Source organism: Pristis pectinata, chromosome 9 (assembly GCF_009764475.1).
Source record: "Pristis pectinata isolate sPriPec2 chromosome 9, sPriPec2.1.pri, whole genome shotgun sequence".
NCBI classification, from domain to species: Eukaryota; Metazoa; Chordata; class Chondrichthyes; order Rhinopristiformes; family Pristidae; genus Pristis; species Pristis pectinata.
The window spans coordinates 28,449,790-28,477,305 of NC_067413.1; the positions used below are offsets into that span (position 1 = coordinate 28,449,790).

Sequence of the window (27,516 nt, forward strand, 5' to 3'; positions counted from 1 at the left end):
ATCAATCTTTCCAAGGTTTTTAGTGGTTTAAGTGCAGAGCCATTGGGTACTGCAGCTGTCTTGCCATCATTAGCCATAAAATATTTTGTGTGCACATTAGCCATTGCTTTGGCTTGCCTGAGGTCATCTAAGCCAGATCCTTTGTTCACTTTGTTTGGAGGAGGTCACTGGATATGATGAATCAAACCTTAGAATTATTTTGTCACTCTTTAGCTCAGCTGCACAGAAGCCAATGTAGTGCTGCAACTGAAATTGCCCTACTACTGTTGTGTGTATGTTCCCTTAAGCTTTGTGGATGTTGATCTCAGCATGACTGAATTCACACTGCTGCTTGGTTTTAAATTGCTTACTTAGCAGTCTTTTAATGACTTTTTTCTTGATAGGGTGATGTCAGTACATCTCTTGGCACTGTGTGTGTATTCAGAAAAACATGAGCAGACTGAACCAAGCAACCCATTTGGAGGGTGAGGTATGAATGGTCTTGGTAGAGAGACATGAGGGAAGTATGTTATGGAGAAGGAGCTGATGCCACAACTTCCAGTGGAGGATTAATTTGAGCAGGAAATGCATAAGAGTTCATGAGTATTTCAGAGTTCCCAAAAAAAACCAGGAAGCATTGTAGGTTGGCAATTATCAGAATGATGTACGAGTACTGGATAACGGGTTAGTATATTGAGTACCAGAGGTGTGGGAGTTGAACATTTATAGATGGGAGGAATGTGTAGGAAGTGTTGAATCTGGAGAGTACAAAATGATGAATGAATATTTCTGCAACAGATGAGCAGACGCAGCACCAGAAATGCCTGATGCCACGGAGACAGAAGTAGGCACTTCGTGTTTGAGAATATATATAATTGGAAGTTCATAATCAAATAGGGACTGAGATTAAAGGCAGCTTAGATTGAGGAATGGAATCAATAATGGCTGAATGTGATGGATTTAATCAGAGAAAAACCTGCCAGCGGAAACAAAGCTGCAGTGGACTGATGTGCTTCTTGTGTTGGTGATTTCCTCCTCTCCTGATCACCTCTCTTCAACAGATTGCTTGCTCAGATGACAGAATACAATATTGCTGTTAATAGGAAAAGGGAGATCATCTGACTTTGACATAAAAGCATATCAAAGTAGCCTCAGCAAAATTGAGGTGGTTGGTGGTCAAATGGAAAACCGTCTGGTCCCTATTGTAATGGCTTGATTGCTTGAGGTCCAATATCATAGCCGTGGAACTTCACTGCAGGCATTACTCAAAACAGCATCTCCAAAAGAGAAAGAAATGAGGGGACGCACACATGAGCAATAAAGTAGAAATCCAGTGAAGATCAAGGTTGAGTAATGAATGGGCAGAGAAATCCCAGTGAAGATCAAGGTTGAATAATGGACGGAGAAAGAAGTTGGAATAATGACATTTATTGACTCCCATGTGCATAACCATGATAACAGTGACACTTTGTATTCTTGGACTCTAGAAACCCAGGTGACAAACACTAGATCTGACTTGTCTAGCCATCATAATTAAGTGAATGTGATTGAAGATTCATCATGATGTGGCTAGTCATTCAAGTCCGTCTTGCTAGTTGTGACACCCTGATGAGTGCACAACTGCAAAATTGCTGGCCATGGAATCAGAGTTGTGCACTAACTGTGCTATTCTTAATTGCTCTTTGCAGTAAGCTTACCTTAAATACATTTTCCAGAAACTCTAATAGTCCGTTTGTTTTTCTTCCCATTTTAGACCAGCAGATGGTTATCTGGCTATTTTGAGAACTATTGTTAAGAGTGCTGTGATTCATACCATTCATGTTGTGGAGTACCTGACTATTGTATGTGAAACTTTTACAGGTTCTGAAGCAAGTGAGCAAGGACCAGTGGAGCTGCCCAATGGGGAGCATGGTGGAAGACAAGCTGATAGCACAGGTATGTTTGAACTGGAAACTTCCATGTCCCTGCTTTCCACAGGAATCCATCTGAGCATCCTTAACAATTTTGAATGTGTTGTCTTTGTCTTGGGAAAGAGTTTGTTTTGGGGGAAGGAAAATTCTTACTCTATCAATTTTCTCCTGATTCTCATTAGAGTATCATTCAAAACGTATCTTTATCTCTTCATGTTGATCATAATGAAGATGGGAGCAATGAATGACCAAATCATTCCACCTTCTGGGCATTGCAGTAGGGTGTTGACCTGTTTTGGCCTGTGTCTGCATGGTTCAATTTCATCTAAGGACTCTGAAGATTTTTAGATCCAGAAACACTTCACCATTTTTCCCCTCTAAACCCAGGATCTTCTGAGGCTGTTTGCCATGCTCCTATAGCTGCATTAATGAGCTCTTACAAAAGAGGTTAGTTTGCTGTTCTCAGAATATGTTGATTAGGCAGGCGAATGTCTGGCTGAGAAATTGGGGCAGGGTTTCAGATTTGTGGATCATTGGGATCTCTTCTCAGGAAAGTATGACCTGTAGCAAAGGGACGGGTTATACCTGAACTGGAGGGGGACCAATATCCTTGCGGGCAGGTTTGCAAGAGCTGTTGCAGAGGGTTTAAACTAGTTTAGCAGGGGGAGGGGAACCTGAATGATAGGTCAGAGGATGGGGCAGTTCGTGTACAGGTTGATGCAGCATGTAGAGATACTGAGGAAGGATAGGCAGTTGATAGGGCAAAATTGCAGTCAGTTGAATGGGTTGAAGTGTGTCTATTTTATGCAAGAAGTATCAGGAACAAGGGTTTGTCAGTACATAAAACTACGATGTTGTGGCCATTACAGAGGCTTGGCTGTAACAAGGGCAGGAATGGCTGCTGGATGTTCTGGGATTTAGATATTTCTAAAGGAACAGGGAGGTAAGAGGTGGGGAGTGGCATTCCTAATCAAGGATAGTTATCACAGCTGCAGAAAGGGAAGACTTCTTGGAGGGGTGGAGGTCAGAAACAGGAAGGGAGCGATCACTCTATTGGGAGTATTCTATAGAACAACCCCCCCCAACAATAGCAGCAGAGACACAGAGGGGCAGATTTTGGAAAGGTGCAAAAATAACTGTTGTCATGGGTGATTTCAACTTCCTTAATATTGATTGGCACCTCCATAGTGCAAAAGGTTTGGATGGGGTGGAATTTGTTAGGTGTATCCAGGAAGGATTCCTGACACAACATATAGACAGGCTGACTAGAGGAGAGGCCATCCTGGATCTGGTACTAGGCAATGAACCTGGTCAGGTCTCAGATCTCTCAGTGGGTGAGCATTTTGGAGACAGTGACCACAACTCCCTGACTTTTACCCTTGCCTTGGAGAAGGATAGGAGCAGGCGGTATGGGAAAGTATTTAATTGGGGGAGGGGGAATTATGATGCTATTAGGCAAGGATTTGGGAATGTAAATTGGGAGCAGGTGTACTCGGGGAAATGCATAATGGAAATATGGAGGTTGTTTAGAGATCACTTGCAGGGGGTTCCGGATAGGTTTGTCCCATTGAGGTAGGAAAAGCATGATAGGGTGAAGGAGCCATGGTTGACAAGAGATGTGGAATATCTAGTGAAGAGGAAGGAAGCATACTTAGGAAGCAAGGATTAGACAGGGCTCTAGAGTTGCGAGGTAGCCTGGAAGGAGCTTAAGAATGGACTTGGGAAAGCTAGAAGGGGGCATGAGAAGGCCTCGGTGAGTAGGATTAAGGAAAACCCCAAGGCATTCTACTTGTATGTGAAGAACAGGAGGATAACTAGAGTGAAAGTTGGACTGATTAGGGATAGAGGATGAACCGTGGCTGGAGTCAGAGGAGGTAGGGCAGGTCCTTAATGAATACTTTGCTTCAGTATTCACTTGTGAGAGAGACCTTGGTGTTTGTGAGGACAGCGTAAAACAGACTGATAAGTTAAGTGGCAGATAGAGTTCAATCTGGAAAAGTGTGAAGTGATTCACGGTCGAATTTGAAGGCAGAATACAGGGTTAATAGCAGGATTCTTAGCAGTGTGGAGGAATAGAGGGATCTTGGGGTCCAAGTCCATAGATCCGTCAAAGTTGCCGCGCAGGTGGATAGGGTTATTAAGAAGGCGTATGATGTGTCGGCCTTCATTAGTCGGGGGATTGTTCAAGAGCCACGAGGTAATGTTGCAGCTCTAAAACCCTGGTTAGACCACACTTGGAATATTGTGTTCAGTTCTGGTCGCCTCACTATAGGAAGGATGTGGAAGCTTTAGAGAGGGTGCAGAGGAGATTTACCAGGATGTTGCCTGGATTAGAGAACATGTCTTATGGGGATAGGTTGAGTGAGCTAGGGCTTTTCTCTTTGGAGAGGAGGAGGATGAGAGGTGAATTGATAGAGGTGTACAAGATAAGAGGCATCGATTGAGTGGACAGAGACTTCTTCCCAGGGTGAAAATGGCTCACATGAGGGGGCATAACTTTAAGGTGATTGGAGGAAAGTATGGGGGGGATATCAGAGGTAAATTTTTTTTTACAGAGTGATGGGTGGATGGAACACACTGCCAGGGGTGCCGGTAGAGGCAGATACATTGGGGCATTTAAGAGACTCTTAGGCACATGGATGATAGAAAAATGGTGGGGTATGTGGAAGGGAATGGTTAGATTGATCTTAGAGTAGGTTAAAAGGTTGACACAACATTGTGGGCCAAAGGGCCTGTACTGTGCTGTTATGTTCTATGATTTGGCAACCTCCTAATATACGTCCAATAGCTCAGCTGATTAAAAGAGAGTAATGTGTACTCTGCTTTAATCAGATGAGCCATTGGACATATGTTCAAGGATGTTCTTTAAAAGTGTTTTCTTAAAGAACAATGTTACAGATTTTTAAAGATTTTCAAAGCTGAGCAAAGTACTAATTTAAACTTGCGACAACAACATTTTCCTGTTTAGTGTTTTTAGTCTTTTTTATTAACATACAGAACATGAGACCCAACTAGATCACAAAAGCTGTTCTGGTAAAGTCCTAATGATTATTACATTTTGTTGAGGATTTGGAGAAAAATACTATGGCAGTGGAGTGGTTATGCTACTGGCAAAAACACTGATGCTGGAGGAACTCAGCAGGCCAGGCAGCATCTGTGGAGAAAAGCAGGCGGTCAACATTTCAGGTCAGGACCCGTCAGGTCCTGATGAAGGGTCCTGACCTGAAACGTTGACCACCTGCTTTTCTCCGCAGATGCTGCCTGGCCTGCTGAGTTCCTCCAGCATCAGTGTTTTTCATCTAGATTCCAGCATCTGCAGTCCTTTGTTTCTATGGTACTGGCAACGTGAGATTGAAGGTTGATGTTCCACAATCTGGTAATTTAAAAAGATGTAACAACTTGCATTTATGTAGTAAACTGTCCCAAGGTGCTTTCCAGTAGCATCATTAAATGAAATTGTACACAAAGTCCCAAGAAGATGACTTTGTCAGAGGTAAATTCACTGTTTTTAAAAAAAATATAGAGGAGAGAGATGCAAAAAGATTTGGGAGAATTCTGGAGTTGGGATCTTAGCAGCTGAAGGCAAGATTGCCAGTACTGGAACAATGAAAATGGAATGATCAAGAGACTGTTACCTGCACTCCTTCAAATTCAGAGGATTATAAGGCTGGAGGAGATTTTAATATGAAGGTCCATTAAAAACAAGAATGAGTATTTTAAAATAGGGTGTTATTTAACAGGGATTGCAGTGGTGATGAATGAATTGAACTTGGAACGAGTTAGTACTTATGCACTTGATTTGGATGTCAGATTTATAGGAAGTAGAATATAGAGAACAGGTCGGGGGTGCATTGACATAATCAAGCAATCTCCCAAGGTTGAGAAATTTTGTTCCTAACAATGACAGACAGTTTCATTAGGTCTAGGTAGGACTTCAACCATTGAGTATTTTCTATGGATTCCTTCTGACTTCAACTTTACAAGGCTTCTTGATGTCATTTAATGGTGCCTTTGTGTCACTCTTGCCATGCCTCTGGAATTCTTGATGAGGCAGCAATTGATAAGATTAGATTAGCTGCTTTTTGTTTTGTCGACAAGACCTACCTCTCACTTTTCTACATGGTCAGATAAGATCCTGGCTCTATAACTATACTGGAACAGTTTGGTTAAAGAATCAGCTAGTTCTAGAGAATAAATTTTCAGTACTACAGATTGTTAGTGTCCATAGCTTTTAGTGTATCCAACGCAGTCAGCTGTTTCTTTATGCCTTAAGTGAATTTAATTGCTCTGGACTGATTATGAAGAGCTTGAGGATGTTGGGAGGAAACCAAGGTGGGATCATCCACTGGCTACTTCTGTTTACAGTGATGCATTGTTGTCACTGAGCAGGGGGATATTAAGCCTCTGTCTTCCATAAACTCTGGTTGTGCACTACTGTTCAAGACTGGCAGGATCATAATTTTGATGTTGTGGGATTCCTTAATTGTAATTTTTTTTTAAAATATAGTTTACTTGCAATGCTTCCACTATTTAGCTGGCATGTACTGTCTCAACTGCATTTTTGGTATCTCATTTTTGGGTATGCCTATTGCTGATCCTAGAATTCTCTGCAATATATAAGATAAGATCTTTATTAGTCACATGTACATCGAAACACACAGTGAAATACATCTTTTGCATAGTGATTTTTGGGGGGGGGGGGGGGGGGCAGCCCGCAAGTGTCGCCACGCTTCCAACACCAACATAGCATGCCCATAACTTCCTAACCTGTATGTCTTTGGAATGTGGGAGGAAACCGGAGCACCCGGAGGAAACCCACACAGACACGGGGAGAATGTATAAACTCCTTACAGACAGTGGGCGGATTTGAACCCGGGTCGCTGGTGCTGTAAAGCATTATGCTAACCATTATGCTACCGTGCCTGCCCATTTCTCATTGAATTAGGTTTGGTTCCCTGGCTTAATGGTATGATGAGAATAAAATCAGGTCATGAAGAAAACAGTGAAGTACTTCTGGTGACCTTCAATATCTTGTCAATGTCTAGTTTTGAGCTGCCTGATCTCTTCTGAATTTGTCCCATTTTAACATAGTTGTGCCCTTCAGCTCCTGGTCAGTTGTTTAGTTACTCATCCCTCTTGCTGTTGGATAATGATGTCCCCCCAATGCAAGTAAATTCTATGCCTTTTTAACTCTGCTTCTTTCAAATCATATTTAACTGTTGGAATGCAGATTCATCAGCTTGCATTAAATAGCACTCAGCAGGAAGTTTCTTTGCCCATATTTGACCTGATGACACGAGACAAAGCTGTCATTTTTTTTTGAGTGAATCCTGCTGGTAAGATCTAAACATGCCAAGCATTAGAATGTAGAAGTCTTGGACTTTGACTGAAAACAGTCATGTTCATAGAATCATCCTCAGACTGATGTTTGAGTTGTCTGTGGGACAGTTCTAATTTAAGTACAAGTTTCTAGACATTTGAGAGAGTGTTTGTGCAGTGTCAACTAAGACCCATGCTGCTGCCTGATAGTCTACCTGTTTTGTTTCCTCTAATATTTTGTTTAGTTACAACTGAATAAGTTGTTGGACCATTTTAAGAGGGCAGTTAGGAACTGATTTGTAATACAGTAAAACTCTGATAGTCCATTACCCCTCTTTCCCCTCCCCCATCCTATCCCTCTCCATTTGCCCAGCACTCTCACACTCCTACCACCAATTCCCCTCCCCCCTCCCTTCCTTTTATTCCATGCTCCACTGTCCTCCCCTATCATATTCCATCATCTTCTGCCCTTTTTCACTTCCACCTATCACGTCCCAGCTTCTGACATCATTCCCGCCCTATCTGCCTATCACCCCCCTCACCTGGAACAACCTTGCCATCTGCTAGCTTTTGCTCCACCCCTTTCCTCCACCTTTTTATACTGGCTACCTCCCCCTTTCTTTCCAATCCAGATGAAGGGTCTCAACCTGAAACATTGACTGTCCATTTCCTTCCATAGATGCTGCCTGACCTGCTGAGTTCCTCCAGTGCCTATTGTGTTACTCCAGATTTCAGCATCTGCAGTCTCTTCTGTCTCCATAATCCATTACCCTATTGTTTGTAAATTCTGATGGTTTGACATTTGGCTTACCTGGTTCTGTTTACTGTGCACACTTTAAACTTGCCTGAGCCCAGTTCCCACACTTCTTTTAAACTCATTGAGGTTTTTCCCCATGCTCTCTTTAACCTAGCCTGGTTCACTGCAAAATTTATTGTAGTGCTGTGTTACATTTTTTAAAACAAAATGTGTTGGTGTATTAATAAGAGTAATACCAATTTCTCTGGAAAATCTGCTAGACCACCATCACATATCCCAGGGGTGCTGGATTATTGGAGTTTTACTGTCCTACAATCTGAGTGGATTGGATAAAGATGATATGTCCTTCTATAAAGGTTATCAGTGAACTGCATGGATTTTTAACACAGTCCAGTAGATTCATAATCACTGGTGCTGATGCTCGTTTTTAATTCCAGATTACTAAATTAACACTTCTAATTCTCCACATTTAAGTACATGTTTTTGGATTATTTTTCCAGGCCTCTAGATCATTAATTAAACAAGTTAACTGGGTTACACTTCCCTTTTTGGCAACCTTAATTTATCTGTGCTCTTCCTTTGCAACTTTTCTAGTGACTTCAAAAAAAACTTCATGTGAGGAGACCACAGCTAGCACATATTTTAACCAAGGTCAAATCCTTCTTTATTTTCTTGGTTTCTATTCCCTACTAGGCTTATAGCTCTGAGATACGCACACTTCTTTTCTGACCTCTTAGTCATCACCAAGTTTATTTGGTGTCCTTGTATTTAGTTACCACTTTCTAAGCCTCCTACTTCTCGTTTCTCCATTTAAAATGTTCTTTAGAAACTTCTTTGACTAAGCTTTGGTCATCTGTTCCAATATCTCATGTGACATGATATTTTTATGTTCGATAATGTCCTTGCAAAGTCTATATCTAATTCCTTGTTTTTTTCCTCAAATTTTACAACTAAAGGATTGGCTCAATCTTTGGGGAAGGCATTGTGGTTTTGCAAATGAATGGTTATGTGCTTTATCCTTGCTGTTTCCAAGTTAACTAATTTGAGGTTGGTAGAAGGTTTGTTGCAATTAGGCTCTATGTTCAACTAGAGGGTGGTAGGAAATGGTGAGAAACAGCCATTTGGTTTTGTATCAGAAAATTCTTCTTGCTTGCCATGAATTAAATGTCTATGGCACTAACTTAGATGTTTTTTTGGAAACAGTTTAGTATACATGTTACCCCCTAAAACAGCAGTGAATAATGAGTCATAGTCAGTATTTATACTGTCTGTAATAACTTGATGATAAACAAAGTTTGCAGATGATGGTTATTTGGGCACCTGGCCAAATTAAGTGGAGTTGAGCTACTTAAAATACAACAACCTTTTCTCGGCGTCAAGGAAGAGATTATATACAATAGTGAAATTTAAGTTGATTTTCTGCTTTAGTGTAATGTACTGGCACCAAAAGTAAATACTTCAATTGTTATTTAGATAGCCACCCTATTCAAATGTATAGCAGTCTATGGGATTGCATTGAGAACTTTGTCATGCAGAAACACAAACAAGACTACAAGGCTTTATACCCAGTATGTGTTGAGTTAATGGTGCAGAAGCTACACGTGGTCATTGCCCTAACGGCGCAAATATAGAAACATTGGGCTGGTTTTCTTGTTCATGATTGATTTGCTGGAAGAGCACATGTGTGAATGTTAGATTAAGCTCTGCCGTCTTCTCCATATTGAGAGCGCCTTCTGATGCTGTTGAGGCTTGTAAATGAAAAATGGGCAATTAAGTGAAGTACCACATGGCAGTTGCTCGCTGTGTAATTGAGCTGAAGACTTAAGAGGGATGGGAGAAGATTGGAGAGTATTTTGTGTGCTTCAGTTGGTTTGTGATCTAATGTTTCTGGGAAGTTTGTCTATTTAAAATAATCTGTTGTCAGTTTCTGTACACTAACTTCCTGTGCTCTTTTTTGCTTCCTTTCTCCTTTCCCCATTTTTCTCTACCCTTATCTGATTATCTATGTCTGGCAGCATAACATGGAGCTTTTTATCACTCAGCCCACTTCTCAACACATGAGAGCAGCTCCAGTGATTAAATGTTTGCACAACACGCCTCTACAGCTCTGAAAGTGTCATCTTGAAAAGGTTTTTGCCAATTATTTCCAGTTCCACTTTTGGTGAGCATTAAAGGTCCAAAGAGCATCTTTTTACTTGGCCACTTCTGTTTTGTTTTTACGATGTTTTGGAATCTGCTGTGCATTGAATTGTGTCCAGAATTGGGTGAAGTTCAGCAAAATTAATTGGTATAATTTTATTTAATACTTTTTAAAGATAATTCATTGGATTTATACCCAACCATTCCAAGTCTGCTTAGATTTTCATTATTTGGGCTACAACTTTGTATCGAGAAAGAGGAAGAATGGTTGGGTGTTTAGGTGAGAGAGATTCTGTTTGGTACAGAATACAAACTTTTGATTTTTCTAGACTGCATAGGAATGTTAATTGCAATGGCGACTGAACTGTGGAGTTACTGAAACAACAGTAATGAAGTTTCTAATCTCATTTTAGTTAATTCATCAGAGCAGTTGAAGTGCCAAAGGTTTATTTTGTTAGTACTAATCTGAAGTGCTGCCAGTATTGTGATCGCTGGATTTTGCTGTTATCCAACTCCATATGTTATTACATGAGATTCCAAACTTTTTATTTAGGGGATAGCATGTATAATTTATGCCTGAGTTTTACTTTTCCTCACAACTGCTGATCCAGATTTTGTTTAGTAGCCATAGCAGTTTAACTATATTCATTTACAGTCTTAAATCATATTTCATGGGCAATTACTAAAAGACATGGAAAGGGAAAACAGATGAATTTTATTAACCAATATGTACGTTCTGATGATTTGGCTGAAGTTTCTTTCCAGTTGCACTTCAATATATAAAAAAATTTTTTTATACTGTTGCCTTTCTAGATAGTAAACCTTGTTTGTCCTTTCCCTGTTGTTCAATGATATATAATTGGTCTCAACTTCTGTTGTAATCTGTCTTGGTGCCCTGGGTTTGGGGTGGGAAAACACAGTATACTTTAAATTTTTTTTGTGATCCCTTGTTAGACAGTGCATTATTATCTGTGCTCCATTCTGATTTTAACAAGCTCAGGTTTCTTTTTAACTCCTGCATGTTTTGTTTTACTTTTCTATATTTAAACTAACACTATATAAATTATTTTTTTTTCAATGTCTGCATACCAACTAACACTGACTTGAAGATAGCATCCTCAGTCTAGCCCAGGATCTTGCTTATGTCAAAGACACATTTTGCTTTGCAACTGCAATTGGAAATCTTCTTTTCCTTAGTTTTAATTTGGATTCTCATGTACTATTGGAGAGTTGTTTCTATTCTTGGGAATGGATTATTTCTATTGGTAATAAGAAATCAATAAAAGCTCTTGTCTTACTACCTGTACAGTCTGTTCTGGGTTTCAAAACTCCATTCCTCTAATCCAGTAGTAATCCTGCAAATTGTCGTTGTGTATTGATGCACAATGAAAGAAGAATGAATAGAGAAGATAAACTTTCTCGGTGCCTTGTTAATTTCTCAAGAAAGTGAGCAGTTTAATTGTTTTTTATATGATTCTTCCCTTCTCCTGTTTGAGATGTGTATGAGGAACCATATGTTATCATTTCATGTTGGTGAATGAACATCAACAGTTGGTACTGTGTTAATGGTTAAAGATTTAATTTAAAGAAATAAGGTTCTGTCATGTTTGCTCTCTTTCCCCACATTCTAAGTTTTGAGCATTTTAATCAAAAATACAACTATACTGTTAACTTTTGTCCAACCCCCATGACAGCATTTAATCAGTGGAGTAGGGTTTCAGACATATTGCGAACATGTAACCATGATTGTGATTAATTCACTATTGGATAACAAATTACAGTAAAACTCAAGACCTGGCACCCTTGAACTAGCAGATTTTCCAGGCTATTATGTTAGTACTATTAATATACAAACACACCTTTTAGTTTCACTCTTTTTGCATGTTACACAGCAGTATAATTTTCCTGTGAATCTGATTAGTTTAAAGGAAATGGGGAATATACAAGCACTCAGACCCTGGCTCCAGCCACAAACCTACCTATGTTTCTGACCCCTGCTGTTCTAGACCCTATCCCTGGTTCCAGCCACACACCTGGCCCACAGTTTGGACTCTGGTCCCATTTGCACTCCAGATCTCCAGCTGCCAGCCACACTTACACTCTGGACATCTGTCTCACACTCTGGACTAATGATACCTCGTGACCAACATCATGAGAAACTGACCAGTAAGTGTAGGAAAAGACCTCTTTAAACTCCCCAGAAATGTAGACTATTAGAAATCATTCTTATTCACCAGTTGATAGTTTGTTCATTATTAGATCCAAAGGTTCCTAGCCAAAGAGAAGGTAAATAAATTCCTTGATGTCTTTATTTTAAAGAAAAAACACTTATTAAAATACATCTGTTGCTACTTAATCTCATTTAACATGCTTTTTTTTTAAAGAAAAGGTGAAAATCTTGGCATGAACCTGCTTTTACCTTGATGTAGCATTCAGGCCTTTTTGTGTGTAGGTTACTTTAACTCTTGTAAAATACTTATTCATTACTGTTTGTAAGATGTGCTTTTGCTGGTCCATAGTGTACTAACAACACTAATAAATATTATTTACTAATGAGCTGAACAACTGGAATCTGTCTTTCATTACTGTACTTGTGTCTGAATCTAACATGTAATTGAATCACAAGCTTAAATTAGTGTTATCCAATTGAAGTTGCTGAATATTCACATGTGGCTGTAGCATCACTATTTTAATCGCTTGCACTTATTTAAGTACTGATAGTGCAGGTAAATGCACTTAAATATCTACTCCAAGTCAGTAATCAGGGAAGGAGAGCACTTGTAGCTCTGACTCCATAACCATCAAAAAAATTATATCGTTTGTGTTTTAACTGTTAAGTAGTAAGACAAAATGAATTAATCTGCATGTGAAGATGGGAATTGAAATCACATACCCAGTGACCATTAATACTTGTTTCTACTTAAAAAATCTGGATTCACATTTAACTACGTGTGGTAATGCATTGCCCAACGCTGACTTAAATGCTGCATACGAGGATGACATTCAAGCCATGCCACAATAATGTGCACTATCATCATTGTAATTTATATATCCTATTGTGCTTTAGCAGAGGGAGTTGTGACTAAGCTTTCAGTGGATGTATTCAAGAGCGAGTTGGGTTCTAAAAATAGCATTTAGTAAAGCTTTTGAATGCAAGGGGTGAGATTTAGAGAAGGAGATCTGAAGGGAGTTCTAGATAGAGCTAGGTGGCTCTACTCCAGATGGTGGTGAAAAGTGAATGACAGGAAAATGGAGTTGAAGGCCCAAAGATCATAGACCTGAACATGAGTAGGTGGAGGTTGTACAAGTAAGGAGGAAAAAAAAAAGGAAATACATTGTGATTAAAGAACTACTGAAAGTTGAGAAGGATAGCATTGGTGGGTGAATGAATCACCAGAGATGCATACTGGAGTCTCAGACTTTGCATGAAGGAACAGAATTGTATGTACAAGTTGCAAATGCCAATGTTAGAAGGAAGTTACATAGAAAGAAGAAGATACTTATGGAAGCATATAGACCAAATGAGGGGAGAAACTGTGGCAAATGCAATTCAATGTGAGGTCATCCATGAAAGAGTTTCCCTAATGGTGAAAGATTGAACTGTGAAGCATTAAAATGATTTGGGCATCCTGGTGCATTTCAATAAAAGTTAGTGCACAGTTATATAAAGTTTAGTAAAAATTTGATTGGAATGGTGGTCTTTAAATGCAGAACATCTGACCAAGACTCAATTTTGCAGAAGTTGATGATTCCACTGTATGATCTTGGGCACTGAACTTCATTAAGGGTACATTAGCCTTGCTTTGTATAGGTCATAGCTGATTTTTATTCTTACTTCGGTGGCACTTTCCTGAACTAACCCATGTCTCTTGAATTCCTTGATATCTAAAATTCTATCAATCTCTGTCTGGAATATACTTGGTGACTGAGCCTTGCTACCCGTTTGATTATTGAATTCCAAAGCTTTCTTCTTTGGGTGAAGACATTCCCCCTTGTCCCTATCTGATTTGACCTACCCTTCTGAGATTGTGACCTCTGGCTCTGGTTGCTACAGCCATGGGAAACATGAACTCTGCATCTATCCTACATTGTCTTAAGGACTTTGTATGTTTCAGTGAAATTACCTTTTTATTCTATTAAATGAGAGTACAAGGCAGCAAAGGCTTGTAGCTAAAACCTGCTTCTATTATTAATAACCTTTAAGTACAGGACAAAATAAGGGCTGTTGAACTTCTAACAAGTGCCATTCAGAAGATTTATTCATTTAAGATCCAGGTAAGTGGAGAGCATGTCATCAGTCTTCTGAGTTGGAGAGTTGGGTGGTAAATCAGTTGCCATGGATATCCAGCTTCTGACATCTTGCGTAGCCACTGTTTTTGAATGGCTGGTCCAGTTGAGTTTCTGGTCAATGACTCCTAGAATGGTGATGGGGGACTTTGAAATGGTGATGCCACTGAATATCAAGGGGAAGTGATTAAACTTATTGGGAGTCATGATAACTGTTGAAATCATTTTAGGAGATAACAAGTATGGATATGTATTTCGATAATAATTGTAGAATTGTGTCCAGGGATATTTTCTGCTCTGATGGTCCCACATTAGGAAATTGTTTCCTTGCTCTATTACAGCTTTGCTCTATTACAGCTTTTCCCTTTACCACCTTCCAACTCAAACCCCACCCCTACCCTGCATCCCGCATTAATACATTTTGGTTATCTTTCAATATGGATGGCATCTTCTGTCCAATGAATAGTGAACATCTCCATCAGATCTCCTGTTAATACAGTTTCTTTCATCTTTCGTTGTCATTAAACCTCATTAAAACAAATCTTGCATCCTGGTCATATCCTTCAAAGTAAGTATACAAAGCTAGATGTAGTATCTTAACAGCTGTCTTTCAAATGGTTTGTACAAGTTATGTGCTACCTAACTTACTGCTTTATTGTATTTTCCTCTGGTCTTGCTGTTTCTAAAAATTGATATATTCTTTCTGCCAAAATGTACTGATGTACTGTACGTTGTCCATCTATCCATTATACTAACTATTCTGTGTCAACCAGAAATTGTCCAGTTCAATGACTCATGAGTACTATCTTGTGTTTTCAGGAATATAAATTTTCAAATCGTGTAATTTTACAGAAATCCAGTACTGATCAGTGTTAATGGAGAATCAGGACAGGAAAAGTAGAGGAATTTGGACACTAAGTGGAGAATAGGGTTGATATTGTGGGGGATCTGAAATGATCAGAGAACTTGAGTATGAAAAATCACTCGATGTTTAAAGTTGGATGAACAGACAGCTGGAAAAAAAATTAACTAAAATTGCTTGCATTTAACTAAGTGTTAAGAGAGACTGTTTTAGGGAGCATTTCCATATACTGTTATTTATAGGTCAAGGTAGGTTGAATGGAAGCTGCTTTTGCTGTTGCAAAGAATGCCATGTGTGACTTTCAACATTAAGTTCTGTGTTCTTTGACCTTTATGAGTGGGAGGTTCTGTTTGAGCTGAAGAGACTGAAAAATCAATAAATTATTTGACACATGATCTCTCTCTCAATCCAAAATGAGTTATCTTGGAGTCACTTGGGAGACTCTGGGGTGGAGGAAATTGTTTGTTGTATTCAGTGCTGGCAAAACTGTACAAACAGCTGTGGATCTTTTAACCTAACATCAATCAAATAAAAACCTAGCAATTAAATTGGCGAGAACTGATTAGTGTAACTGATTTGCATCATTTTTGAGACATTTCAAAATGCACTTTTCTACAGCTATCATGTGTCTTCTCTTTAAAAGATTTTGATTAAAATACAACTTGAGAGTCTTTCATGGGAATGCTGTTTGCATCATTAGGTTGCCACATCCAGTCAAATAGTAGAAAATGAAAGATCGATGAAGGCTGAGATGTGTAGCTGGTTGAAATTGCAAGGAGTGCAGTGTGAAAGGGAAAATTATTCTCTTTCATTCCTTGGAATCTGTTTGTATATTTTAAGAACTGATCTTAAAACAACGTGCATTTCCAGTTTCTGCTATGCAGGAATGTTGACAGGAAAGTAAAATAGTGGGGATGAAATTCATTGAGGAGATGAGAAAGAACCTAGAGAAAGTAAAGTGGGAAGATGAGTGAAATATTTCTCCTGGTGTCCTTTTTTTTTAAAAAAAGGAATACATTTTCTGCTTTAAACCATTCACACTGACTTAACTGATGATGAGGCCACCTGAGTGATAAATAAGCTCAAAATCTGAAACTAAAGCAGAAGACCCAGTTCAAGTTAACTAGATGAAGCAAAGGGTGATTAAATGGAAGACAAACAGATTATGAAAGAAGCTTTTTCTTTAAAAAAAAAGTCTGATTTAACAAAATTAATGTTGGATATGTCCTTTCGTAGATGCATGGATAACTGATGAGATTACGACAACGAAATGGCAGAAGTGTTGAATAATTATTTCACCTCTATCAGACAATGTTAGAGGTCAAAGGATATCAAGATCTTTAGGACTGGTTGTTAATAAACAAGATAGATTAAGAGAATAAAGCCCCAGTGACAGTTAACCTGGATAACAGTTATCTTTATTTCTACAATCAAAAAGGGAGATCTACTCAAAATCCTTAATGGTGGTCAGGGAGAATGTATAAAAAATCATCAATCAAAACATTTAGAAACCAAAAATAGAGCAATTGGCATTGCATTTCAAAGGAAATGTCTTGGTCTACCTTGTTAAATATTTTGAAACAGTAACTGAGTAAACTATGTTGATAAGTAGTGTATGTGGGCATAGATTTTTGATAAGATCCCACACAGCAGTCTTGACTAATGGATGTAGAAATTTCAGCAAAATGGCTGGAAACTTAGAAAACCAAAGTAAAATAGTTTCACTGACAAGTGGGAAATGGAGTACAATGGGATTCATTGCTGGGATTAGTATTTATATTAAATAAATGATTTGGACATGAAATTGGAAACACAGTATAAAAAGTGTTGGTCATAGTGATCCTAAAATATTGGATGATGTACAGACATCTTTATGTAAAGGTGCTTCAAAATATACATTTTGAATGGGAGAAACTGGATTTAAAAATAATGCAGCTACATGTACAGACACTTAAATTCTGCATAGAATGCTGCAGAGTGCCCATATGGAAAATAATTGTTGTTTCTGAAATTTGTTTGAAGCAATATAGAAAGCAAAGTAATAAAACACTAGAATGACAGTAGGAGATCTTGAAATGGTGAGCTGGAAGGTGACCAGGATCTTGCTTCTAAACAAAAAACACTTGGCAAATTGTAACTCTACCTCTAATCTCCCAAATACAAAAGAAAACATTAAAACTGCTCCATTTGAAGTGAATGTAATAAAGATGCATTCATATTGCTATTTTGCATGGTAAAATGTGCTCATAATAGTGTGAATATATTGATTTCTAAAGTAAGAAGGTGATTGTGAGAGCCAACTTTGAAATGCAAATATGAGGTTAAAAATAAACACTTTTAACGTCCTTGAAGGGGAAAGGGACTCCATGGATAGTTCTAACATAGAGGTGCATTTGTATTATGAGGTATATGGTTATCTCCTGAAGTAGAGTAATATTAATTTTTTTTGCACAACAGAAGCTCCCAAATGAGAATGGAGATGATGATTTAGCTGCCCTCTCCAATAAGCTGTTTAATTGTCCATCACTGGGTTTGACAGGCCTGGAAAACTTTGTTTTGCTTTGGATGCAAGATCACACAGCCCTGTCTGCATCATGTTCACTTTATCATTCACAAAATCCCATGTTACTAGTTCATCAAGCAGGAGCTTAAATTGTAGATGCACTTGGCATGCTCATCTACAGTCCTCTTTAAATTGGGATTAGTCCTTGAAGTAATGATGGCAGAGGGAGAAATATTCGGAACTGTGAGTTTGCATTATTATAGTTGAATACAATTTTGCTACTACCTTTTCCTGGGTTACAAATGTGTTCTGTTTTTACGGATGTCCATAAGTCAGAAAATCCACAAAATCACTATACTAACCATACCTCCACAGTATTGCAACGAATGGTGGTGTAACTGTGAATAAGCCACTGGAGACTGAAGTTGGTAGATGTAAGAGGTCTTTATTCAGCCAAAGATCTTTTGGAGAATCTACTTCTCCTTTCCTGACGCTCTGCAGTACAGTAAGCTATTATACTTTTCAAACACATAACAATAAGCAAATAAGTAGTTTCAGTGGTTATAATTACCTACTTTAATATTTTGAGAGTGGACAGGTAACTTTGCAGAATTACATCCCAACTTGCAGAGCCTCTTTGAATATTCATATACTGGTGGCTGGTCCAAGAGGTTCTGAGCACAAAACCCCAGACACCCAACATATACCACCTTTGTTAGTGTTGATGAATGGATCCCTGCATATACAAACAGCCAGAATATTAATTGACAAAATTAATGTTCTGACTGTTTGTTTGTATATCCAATGTGTCATTTCCTGAACAGTGTATAAATTGACAGGGAGATGTCTTAAACGATGTGTTAATACAGGAGAGAGCCATTTAATGCCATTACTGATCTCTTCATGGGGGTTTCAATGAGTCCAATTAACATGAATGTTTATTTGCCTTCCCCTGCCTAGTTAAAATATTACAGAATCAGCATGTCCCACACTCAGTAGCTGGTTTCAGTGGCCTTGAAGTATCAATGGATGTTACATTGTTTAATAGAGTATCATTGCACAAGTCTCAAGTATCAATTGGCTTGTCAGTTTCCAAAACAAATCTCAAGTGGTCTCCTGCAGTGAAACTGACAACCTGTGTTCCAAGTAAGCATTGGTGTCTCATCACTTTGGGGGAGGTTGCATGCAAACCAGTTTTTTTTTGAAGACTGGTTTTTGTTTGAGTTAACAAGTATTTATGGGAGCTTGCTCGTATGCACAGGTGTCGATTAGTCAGATGTTTGTACCTGGGAAGGGCCTGTATTAATGGTCCCAGTACAAAACTGCCCTAGTTTTGAAATGCTGGATCTATTTTGAATATGCCCATTTGACACGATGGTAATGCAACACTGCATGATGGGGGTGAAGAGGAGCGTTTGTCTCTGCAAGGATGATATTGTTTCAGCCCAACCAAAATTGTCATGGACAGATGTATTTGTGTCAAGATAGCTGTTGAGAAAGAGATCAAGTTTATTGTTAAATCCCTCCTGGTTCTCTCACCACCTGCCATAGGTCCAAAGTAGTAGGCAACGTGCTTTAAGATGGACAGCTTAGTAGGTAATAGTGTTGCTAAGCCACTCCTGGATACTGAAGTTCATTATTCAAAGTACACTCTATGTTCTTGCTACCTTTTTAATGATTCCTCAAAGTGGCGTTGAACATGAGGAATCAGGAGTTTACCTTGCCAGTATTTGACCACAAAACCTTGTAGTTTGGAGTCAATTTTGAAGATTTCAGGGCCACTTCTTCCCTCTTTCCTCCCACCCCCCACCCTTAATCATTGTATGTCAGGTAGTCCTCACAATTTTGTAATGACCTCAGGAGGACCTTGTGGAACTGACTGGGTAATGTGTGCTTTTGATATATTGAAGTTGGTGCCTTGGATGATGCAGAATAGTCTGTACTTTTTAATCTTTTCAAAGTAGTGATTTTTGAAGCAACTGAGTGGATTTATCAGCCATATCAGGGTGGGAATGAGTCATTCTACAGAGTTAAGAATCTATATTTGGATGTGAAGTGACAGAAACTTCCTTCCCCAAAGGAGATTAGTGAACCAGATAGGTTATTTTACAGTGGTCCTGATTAGTTTTCAATATCACCATCGCTAACATCAGGTTTAATTATTTACTTAGGTGAAGTTAAGTTACCCAGCAGCAGTAGTAAGATTTGATCTAGTTAGGCACCTGAAAGAAAAAATATCAGTTGATTCCCTTTTGAGGTGTTGCCACTACATAGTCCTGTCCAATCAGGTATCCTGTTTGGCTGTCAACTCGTGTAATCCTTTTTGCCCATAGTCTATCCCTGCACCAAGTCTTCTACTTGGTCTTCCAATGTCATCAGTTTAAATCCTTGTGTACAATTCTCCAGGTAATCTCCTCTAGCTACATAATCGTATAAAAAATCTGATCTTTGTAACATCACCCCTTCCCTGACCTGTTTATAATCCTCTCCCTTAACTTCCCATTTGTCCATCTCCCTGTTCTTTCTAGATGCTCTTTAAAACCCACCACTCTGTACACACTTTTTCAATAATCTTAATACTCCCCCTGGCTCAGTGTTATTTTGTCTGATTTGTACATGTATGAAATGCCTTGGGACATATTTTCTACATTATATAAATGATCACTGTCTTGGCTAAAGGTAATATTAACACTATTTTTATTTTCAAGTGCTTCACCATAGATAACTGATTATGACCAAGCCTCTTGCTGAGTCTAACCATTTCCTAAATTTGTAAGATTGACCAGCAAACTAGAGGAAAGGAACAGAATCTGCCAAGTATACATGCTGAACTTCATTTTCTAATAACTTGCTGGATTTGAAAGAGAACTTGGATGTAAGAAGTACATTTTTGAAGTCTCTGAATGATTCAAAGATTGATGATCTTAAATAGTGGGCAGGATAGTTGAAACACATTAGGAGGGATTTGGGTTGGTTGGATGGCAGGTGCAATTTAATGTGGAGTTGTATGAAGCAGTGTACATTGTGAAGAACACACACAATCAAAATCATATGCTTTTGTAAAATAACCTGTCTGGGTGTAGAGAAGAGGACTTTAGGAATATTTGTGTTCACTAATCCTTGAAGGTGGCAGTGAAGATTGATGGAAATGGTTAAGAAATCATGTTTGCCTTTTGTAAAAGGGAGCAAAGAATTCAGAAACGAGGAGAACTTGTTTTAGGTATCTCGCACCTTAAGGACATCATTGAAAGTGCAGAGGAGGTTTACTGGGTTGATACCAGAGATAAGGAATTTCAGTTATGTGGATAGAAATTAGGGTTACTCTCCTTTGAACAGAAGATTAAAGGGCAATTCATTGGAGGTCTTCATGATGATGAGGGATTTTAAAAAAAAGTGAAATAAGGAAAAAAAACTCCTTGCTCTAACAAGTGTGTCAGTAACCAGAGGACACAAATTTATAACAATTGCAGAAATGAAAAATCTTGGCAAATATTTGCTAATATCTGGAATGCTTTATGTGAAAAGTTATAGAAGCACAAGACAGGAAAGAAACGTAAAAGGCAATTTAACACCTGTCCAATGAATGCTAATTTGTATGCTGAGGGAGAGCAGCGAGGACAGAAAGGAAAATGGTGTGTGTGGAATTCAGTAGTCTGGTATTTTAATAAAGATAGTTACCCATTTAGTACCTTCCTGATCTTGAAAGAATTTCGTATTTATAATTCATGCCCTGGCTTGATTATCCTGATTTCAAGATGCACAACTCCCAAATAGCCGATATTTAAATTTCCAATAATTCTGTCACAGGACTGCATCAAATTATATATTAATACTCAAAAATTATATTAAATAACATGGGTGAATGGGTATTACATGGTCTGGCAATTAAATTATAGTTTGACTGTATTTATGCTAGGATATGTTTTTCCAAAATCACTAGTTTTTCTGTAACTCAGTTAACTGTAATTAATCCTGATATTACTCAGTTTAGACATCAGGATGCAGGAAACGAAGAGCAGGATGGTAATGTGTTTCACTTTTCATCTGCCAATGGAAGTTGGGCAAGAGAAGATTCATATTTGGGTTTAACAGTGACACCTTTGCAATCAGACATCCTGTTCATGCTTTTGTTTGCTCTAGCATCATGCATGACGTATGTTACTTAAGTTGTGTACAGGAGGGCTGCCAGAATTTATACAGCTTTACTGAAGCATGAATCACTGCTGTTAGTCAGAAGAGGAGAAAACTCCTAAAAGGGGTACGGGGTGAAGGGTAGCTGATGGGTCATACATGGTTACTCTGAAATACTTCCACCTGAAGTCTACTGCTAGCAAATGTCATGTTCAGTACATTTGCTTTTGAATCAATCAGTACTGTTAGCTTGGGATTGTTGCAGTGAGGGATGCAAATGGAATGCCTTCAAAATTAGTTTTAAATAATGGAGAATCAGCTACATGAATTTTTTTTATATCAAGTTTAGCTTAGCTGCAAAATTAAGAGTTAAGGAAAGCACTCCTTAATTTTCCTGCATTCTCTCTTGCCTGATGTTATCTCCTGCATAATATAAATTCTTGAAAAGGATCAGGGCAAAAATATGCTTTTATGCTTCCAAGGAATTTTAAAAAAAAGATCTTTCGATGAGATTGACCTACTGGCAGTTGAAATGCCTTAGGAATCGGAGTTTGACATTAACAAGTCTTGAACATTCAGTGAAACAGAAAGCAGTTTCTTGGCTTCCTTGCAGCCCTTGTTGCAGCTGACACCATGGAACGTACAAGTGAAGAAAATGTAATGAAATGAATAGTCGATAACCCTTAACTTTACAAAGATGCACAGTAAACCACTCATGGACTTGCCAGTTATCAAACAAACTGGGGTGTGCAATAGATAACCTTGTCAGAGACCCCCAAACTGAAAAGCTGTGTGCTTAAAAACGAGCTTGAATATTTTTTCATTCTTTAATTTCCTTAAAGTGATTTCTGTTTTCCCTGTCCCCCACTACAAATAACACATTTTAGAGACGTATCACTTTCAGCTTTTTCTACCATATCAACGTGCTTTTCCAATCCAGCTTCAAATGCACAAAATTGTGGTTGACTCTCTCAATTACAAATCTGGTGATCCTGATCTGTACAAGAAATCCAGATATGACCTTCGGAAAGCTATCAGGGATGTCAAGAGGCAATACCGAGTCCCAGACCAGCCATCAGCTATGGCAGGGCTTACATGCCATAACAGGCTACAAGACGAAGATGGGCTGCATAGGTAACAACAGCGCATCCCTTCCTGATGAACTTAACACATTCTATACGCGTTTTGAACAGAAGGGAAGTGGATTGTCACCACCCACCCTGACGGCCTCCAATGCTACTGAACCTGTGATCACCATTGAGGATGTAAGATCAGTCTTCCAGCGAGTGAACGCAAGGAAAGCATCTGGCCCAGATGGTGTCCCTGGCCGTGTGCTCAGATCTTGTGCTGATCAGCTGGCATAAGTATTTGTGGACATATTTAACCTCTCCCTGCTTCAATCTCAGGTTCCCACCTGTTTTAAGAAGACTACTATCATCCCAGTACCAAAGAAAAGCAAGGTAACATGCCTCAATGACTACTGACCAGTGGCTCTGACATCCACCATCATGAAGTGCTTTGAGAGGTTGGTCATGGCACGCATCAAATCCAGCCTCCCAGACTATCTTGACCCACTGCAATTCTCCTATCTCTGAAACGGGTCCACAGTGGACACCATCTCCCTGGCCCTACACTCAGCTCTGGAGCATCTGGACAATAAAGACACCTACATTAGACTATTGTTAATTGACTACAGCTTTGCCTTCAATACAGTAATCCCAAGCAAACGTCATCAAACTCCAAGACTTAACACCTCCCTCTGTAACTGGATCCTTGACTTTTTAACCAACAGATCACAATCAGTGAAGATAGGCAGCAATACCTTCGGCACGATTATTCTCAATACTGGTGCCCCACAAGGCTGCGTCCTCAGCCCTCTACCCTACTCCCTATACTCTCATGACTGTGTGGCCAGATTCTGCTCTAACTCCATCTACAAGTTTGCAGATGATACCACTGTTGTAGGCCGTATCTCAAACAGCGACGAGTCGGAGTACAGGAAGGAGAGAGAGAGCTTAGTGGAATGGTGTCATGACAACAACCTTTCCCTCAATGTCAACAAAACAAAAGAGCTGGTCATTGACTTCAGGAAAGGAGGTGGTGTACATGCACTTGTCTACGTCAATGGTGCTGAGGTCGAGAGGGTTGAGAGCTTCAAGTTCCTGGGAGTGAACATCACCAACAGCCTGTCCTGGTCAAATCAATTAGATGCCACGGCCAAGAAAGCTCACCAGTACCTCTGCTTCCTCAGGAGGCTAAAGAAATTCGGTTTGTCCCCTTTGACTCTCACCAACTAGTATCGATGCACCATAGAAAGCATCCTATCTGGATGTATCAAGGCTTGGTACGGCAACTGCTCTGCCCAGGACTGCAAGAAACTGCAGAGAGTTGTGGACGCAGCCCAGTGCATCACGGACACCAGCCTCCCCTCCTTGGACTCTGTCTTTACCTCTCGCTGTCTTCATAGAATCATAGAACAGTACAGCACAATACAGGCCCTTCAGCCCACAATGTTGTGCCAACCTTTAAACCTCGCCTAAGACTATCTAACCTCTACCTCCCCCATATCCCTGTATTTTATATTCCTCCATATGCTTATCTAGCAATCTCTTGAATTTGACCAATGTACCTGCCCCTCCACCATCCCAGGCAGCGCGTTCCATGCACCAACCACTCTCTGGGTAAAAAAAAACCTTCCTCTGATATCTCCCTTGAACTTCCCACCCGTTACTTTAAAGCCATGCCCTTTTGTATTGAGCATTGGTGCCCTGGGAAAGAGGTGCTGGCTGTCTACTCTATTCCTCTTAATATTTTGTACACCTCTTTAATGTCTCCCCTCATCCTCCTCCTCTCCAAAGACTAAAGCCCTAGCTCCCTTAGTCTCTCCTCATAATGCATACTCTCCAAACCAGGCAGGATCCTGGTAAATCTCCTCTGCACCCTTTCCAACACTTCCTTATCCTTCTTGTAATGAGGTGACCAGAACTGAACACAGTACTCTAAGTGTGGTCTAAAGCAGCCAGCATAATCGAAGACCCCACCCACCCAGGTCATTCTCTTTTCTTTCCTCTTCCATCGGGTAGAAGATGCAGGAACCTGACGGCACATACCACCAGACTTAAGGACAGCTTCTACCCACTGTGATAAGACTATTGAACAGTTCCCTTATATGATGAGATGGATTCTGACCTCACAATCTACCTTGTTGTCACCTTGCACCTTATTGCACTGCACTTTCTCTGTGGCTGTGACACTTTACTCTGTACTGTTATTGTTTTTACCTGTACTACCTCAATGCACTCTGTAGTAACCCAATGTAACTGCATCTTGTAATGAATTGACCTGTACAATCGGTATGCAAGACAAGTTTTTCACTGTACCTAGGTACAAGTGACAATAATAAACCAATACTTTCTAGTCAGCTCTTCTGTTCAATCAAGAACTGTAAATTGAAGCACGAGGATAAAACCAGTTGTAGCACCTCTTGCTGGCTTTAGGTACTCCTCCACTAACCATGCAAAGTCCTCTTTGCAGGGAACTGGGCAAGCTAGCTACAGATTAGAAAAGCATGATATTAGTAGTACATATGAACTTGTACATTTCAGCCAAATCCCAGACACCACCTTCAGATCCTGGGTATGTCCTGGTATGCTGCATTGTTAACTGCACTATGATTCACTGGTAATAGGGAATGATTTTGGGAGTATTCACTAATCTACCTTTTTGCTGGGATAATCCTGTTGTCATAGTGAAGAGATCCTCCATTATGTTCTCTAGCTAAATGGGAATAGTTCCATGGGGGTGGAACCCGAAGTAGTAGTGTGGCGGATGAGAAAGTTGAGGCAAAGTTAGAAGTTAAAGTGAGCAAGTTCACTAGGCAGTACAGGAAGTGAGGAAGGCCTGATGGACTAAACTGCATTTGTGTTAATGTAAAAAGCCTGACAAGCAAGGCAGGACATTTCAAAGCATGAATACGCACGTGGGACTGGGATGTTACAGTTGTTATAGAAACATGGTTGAGGGATGGGCAAGACTGGCAGCTCAATGTACTGGGATACAGTTGGTGATAGAGGTGGAGGTAAGAGAGGAGGAGGAGTGGTGTTTCCGATTAGGAAGAATGTCATGGTAGTACTTAGGATATTCCTGGGAGACTGTCCAGTGAGACTATATAGGTGGAAAGAAATAAGGGGGTGATCACTTTGGGATTGTACTATAGGCCCCCCATTAGTCAGTGGGAGTTAGAGGACTGCCTTTGTGTTAAGGGATTAACTGGAACAGAATTTGTTTAGAGTGTCCACTAAACTTTCCTGAGGCAACATGTAGATGGCCCTATTAGAGGTGGGGTGGGGTGGCAATACTTGACTTCATGGGTAATAAGTCTAGGCCAATGGATGAAGTGTCAGTGGGGGAGCACATTAATGCCAGTGACCAAATTCTGATTTTTAAAATAGTTTTGGTAAAAGATAGAACTGGACCACAAGTTAAAGTCCTAAATTGGGGCATGGCTAACTCTGATAGCATTAGGCAGGAACTTGCAAAGGTTGATTGGGATGTTTAAAACTCATTTGAACAGGTACATGAATAGGAAGGTTTAGAGGGATATTGGTCAAATGCAGGCAAATGGGACAAGCTCCAGAAGACACCTTAGCATGAAAGGGCCTGTTTCTATGCTGTATAACTCTGACATTGCAATTTTGGACTGGAAATGGATATCTGGCAACTCCATACTGGGCATCTGTGAGGCATTGTGGATGAGCAGTAGCAGAGCAGCATTCTACCACAATCTCTACCCTAATGGCCTTGCATTATTGCTTGCTTTACCTAAAATGAATGTGTAATGCCTCCGTGCAGGACTGCATATCTTGCTAAAGAGCAAAAGCACCATGAAATAGAGCAATGCAATCCTACAAAACAAAGATCAGATCAAAGCTCTGCAGGCTGCACATTCAGTGATGAATGGTGGTGGATAATTAAGTTATAACAGGAGGAGGTGGTTCTAAGAATATCTCCAACAATGGTGGATCCATTACATGAATATGAAAAGCAAAGCTTGAAGCATTTGCGACCATATTCACTCAGACATGCCAAAACCATCTCACCTCCATTTCTCAACAGGCCTCCTCACTGTTTTGATCTAAGGATGGACTAAAGAGCTAAACACCAGAAATGAGGTGAGAGTCACTACTCTTGACATGAGGGAGCATTTAGCTGAGTGTGGCAATAAGTCCTGGTAAAACTGCACTCATTGGGGTCAAGGTGGTTGGAATCATATCTCTCATGAAGGAAGGTGGTTATGGTTTTTAGAGGCTAGTCAATTCCATTCTAGGAATTCTCCAAGTCAGTGTCCCAGGTCCAATCATCTGCAGTTGCTTTATCAATGACATTTGCTTTCACTTTAAGGCTCGAAGTGGTGAGGCACAAACTGCTAACAGTGTTAGCAAATAATGTTAAATTCCATTTGCAACTCCAATACAGTGGCTACAAGAACTGGTTAGAGGATTGCTGTATTACAATGAGTGACTCATCTCCTGACTTCCCAAAGCTTCCATCTACAAGCCATATCAAAAGTGTGGTAGAATGTTCTCTACTTGCCTGGATGAGGTTGTCTTTTTTTATATATACAGGCAGT

General features: G+C 39.6%; 1 protein-coding gene across 8 annotated transcripts in view; it reads left to right on the top strand.

The window, feature by feature from the left end:
* Window positions 1-27,516, top strand: part of LOC127574054 (microtubule-associated protein 4-like) — a 218,124-nt gene that overhangs the window by 58,589 nt on the left and 132,019 nt on the right. For 7 of the 8 annotated variants that reach the window (XM_052022658.1, XM_052022657.1, XM_052022661.1 and 4 more), the window contains one exon: window positions 1,840-1,914. In XM_052022658.1, the coding sequence (XP_051878618.1) occupies window positions 1,840-1,914 (75 nt within the window). Of the gene's footprint in view, window positions 1-1,839; window positions 1,915-9,983; window positions 10,385-27,516 lie in introns of those variants that run through there. The other variant, XM_052022664.1, reaches the window with a different exon arrangement.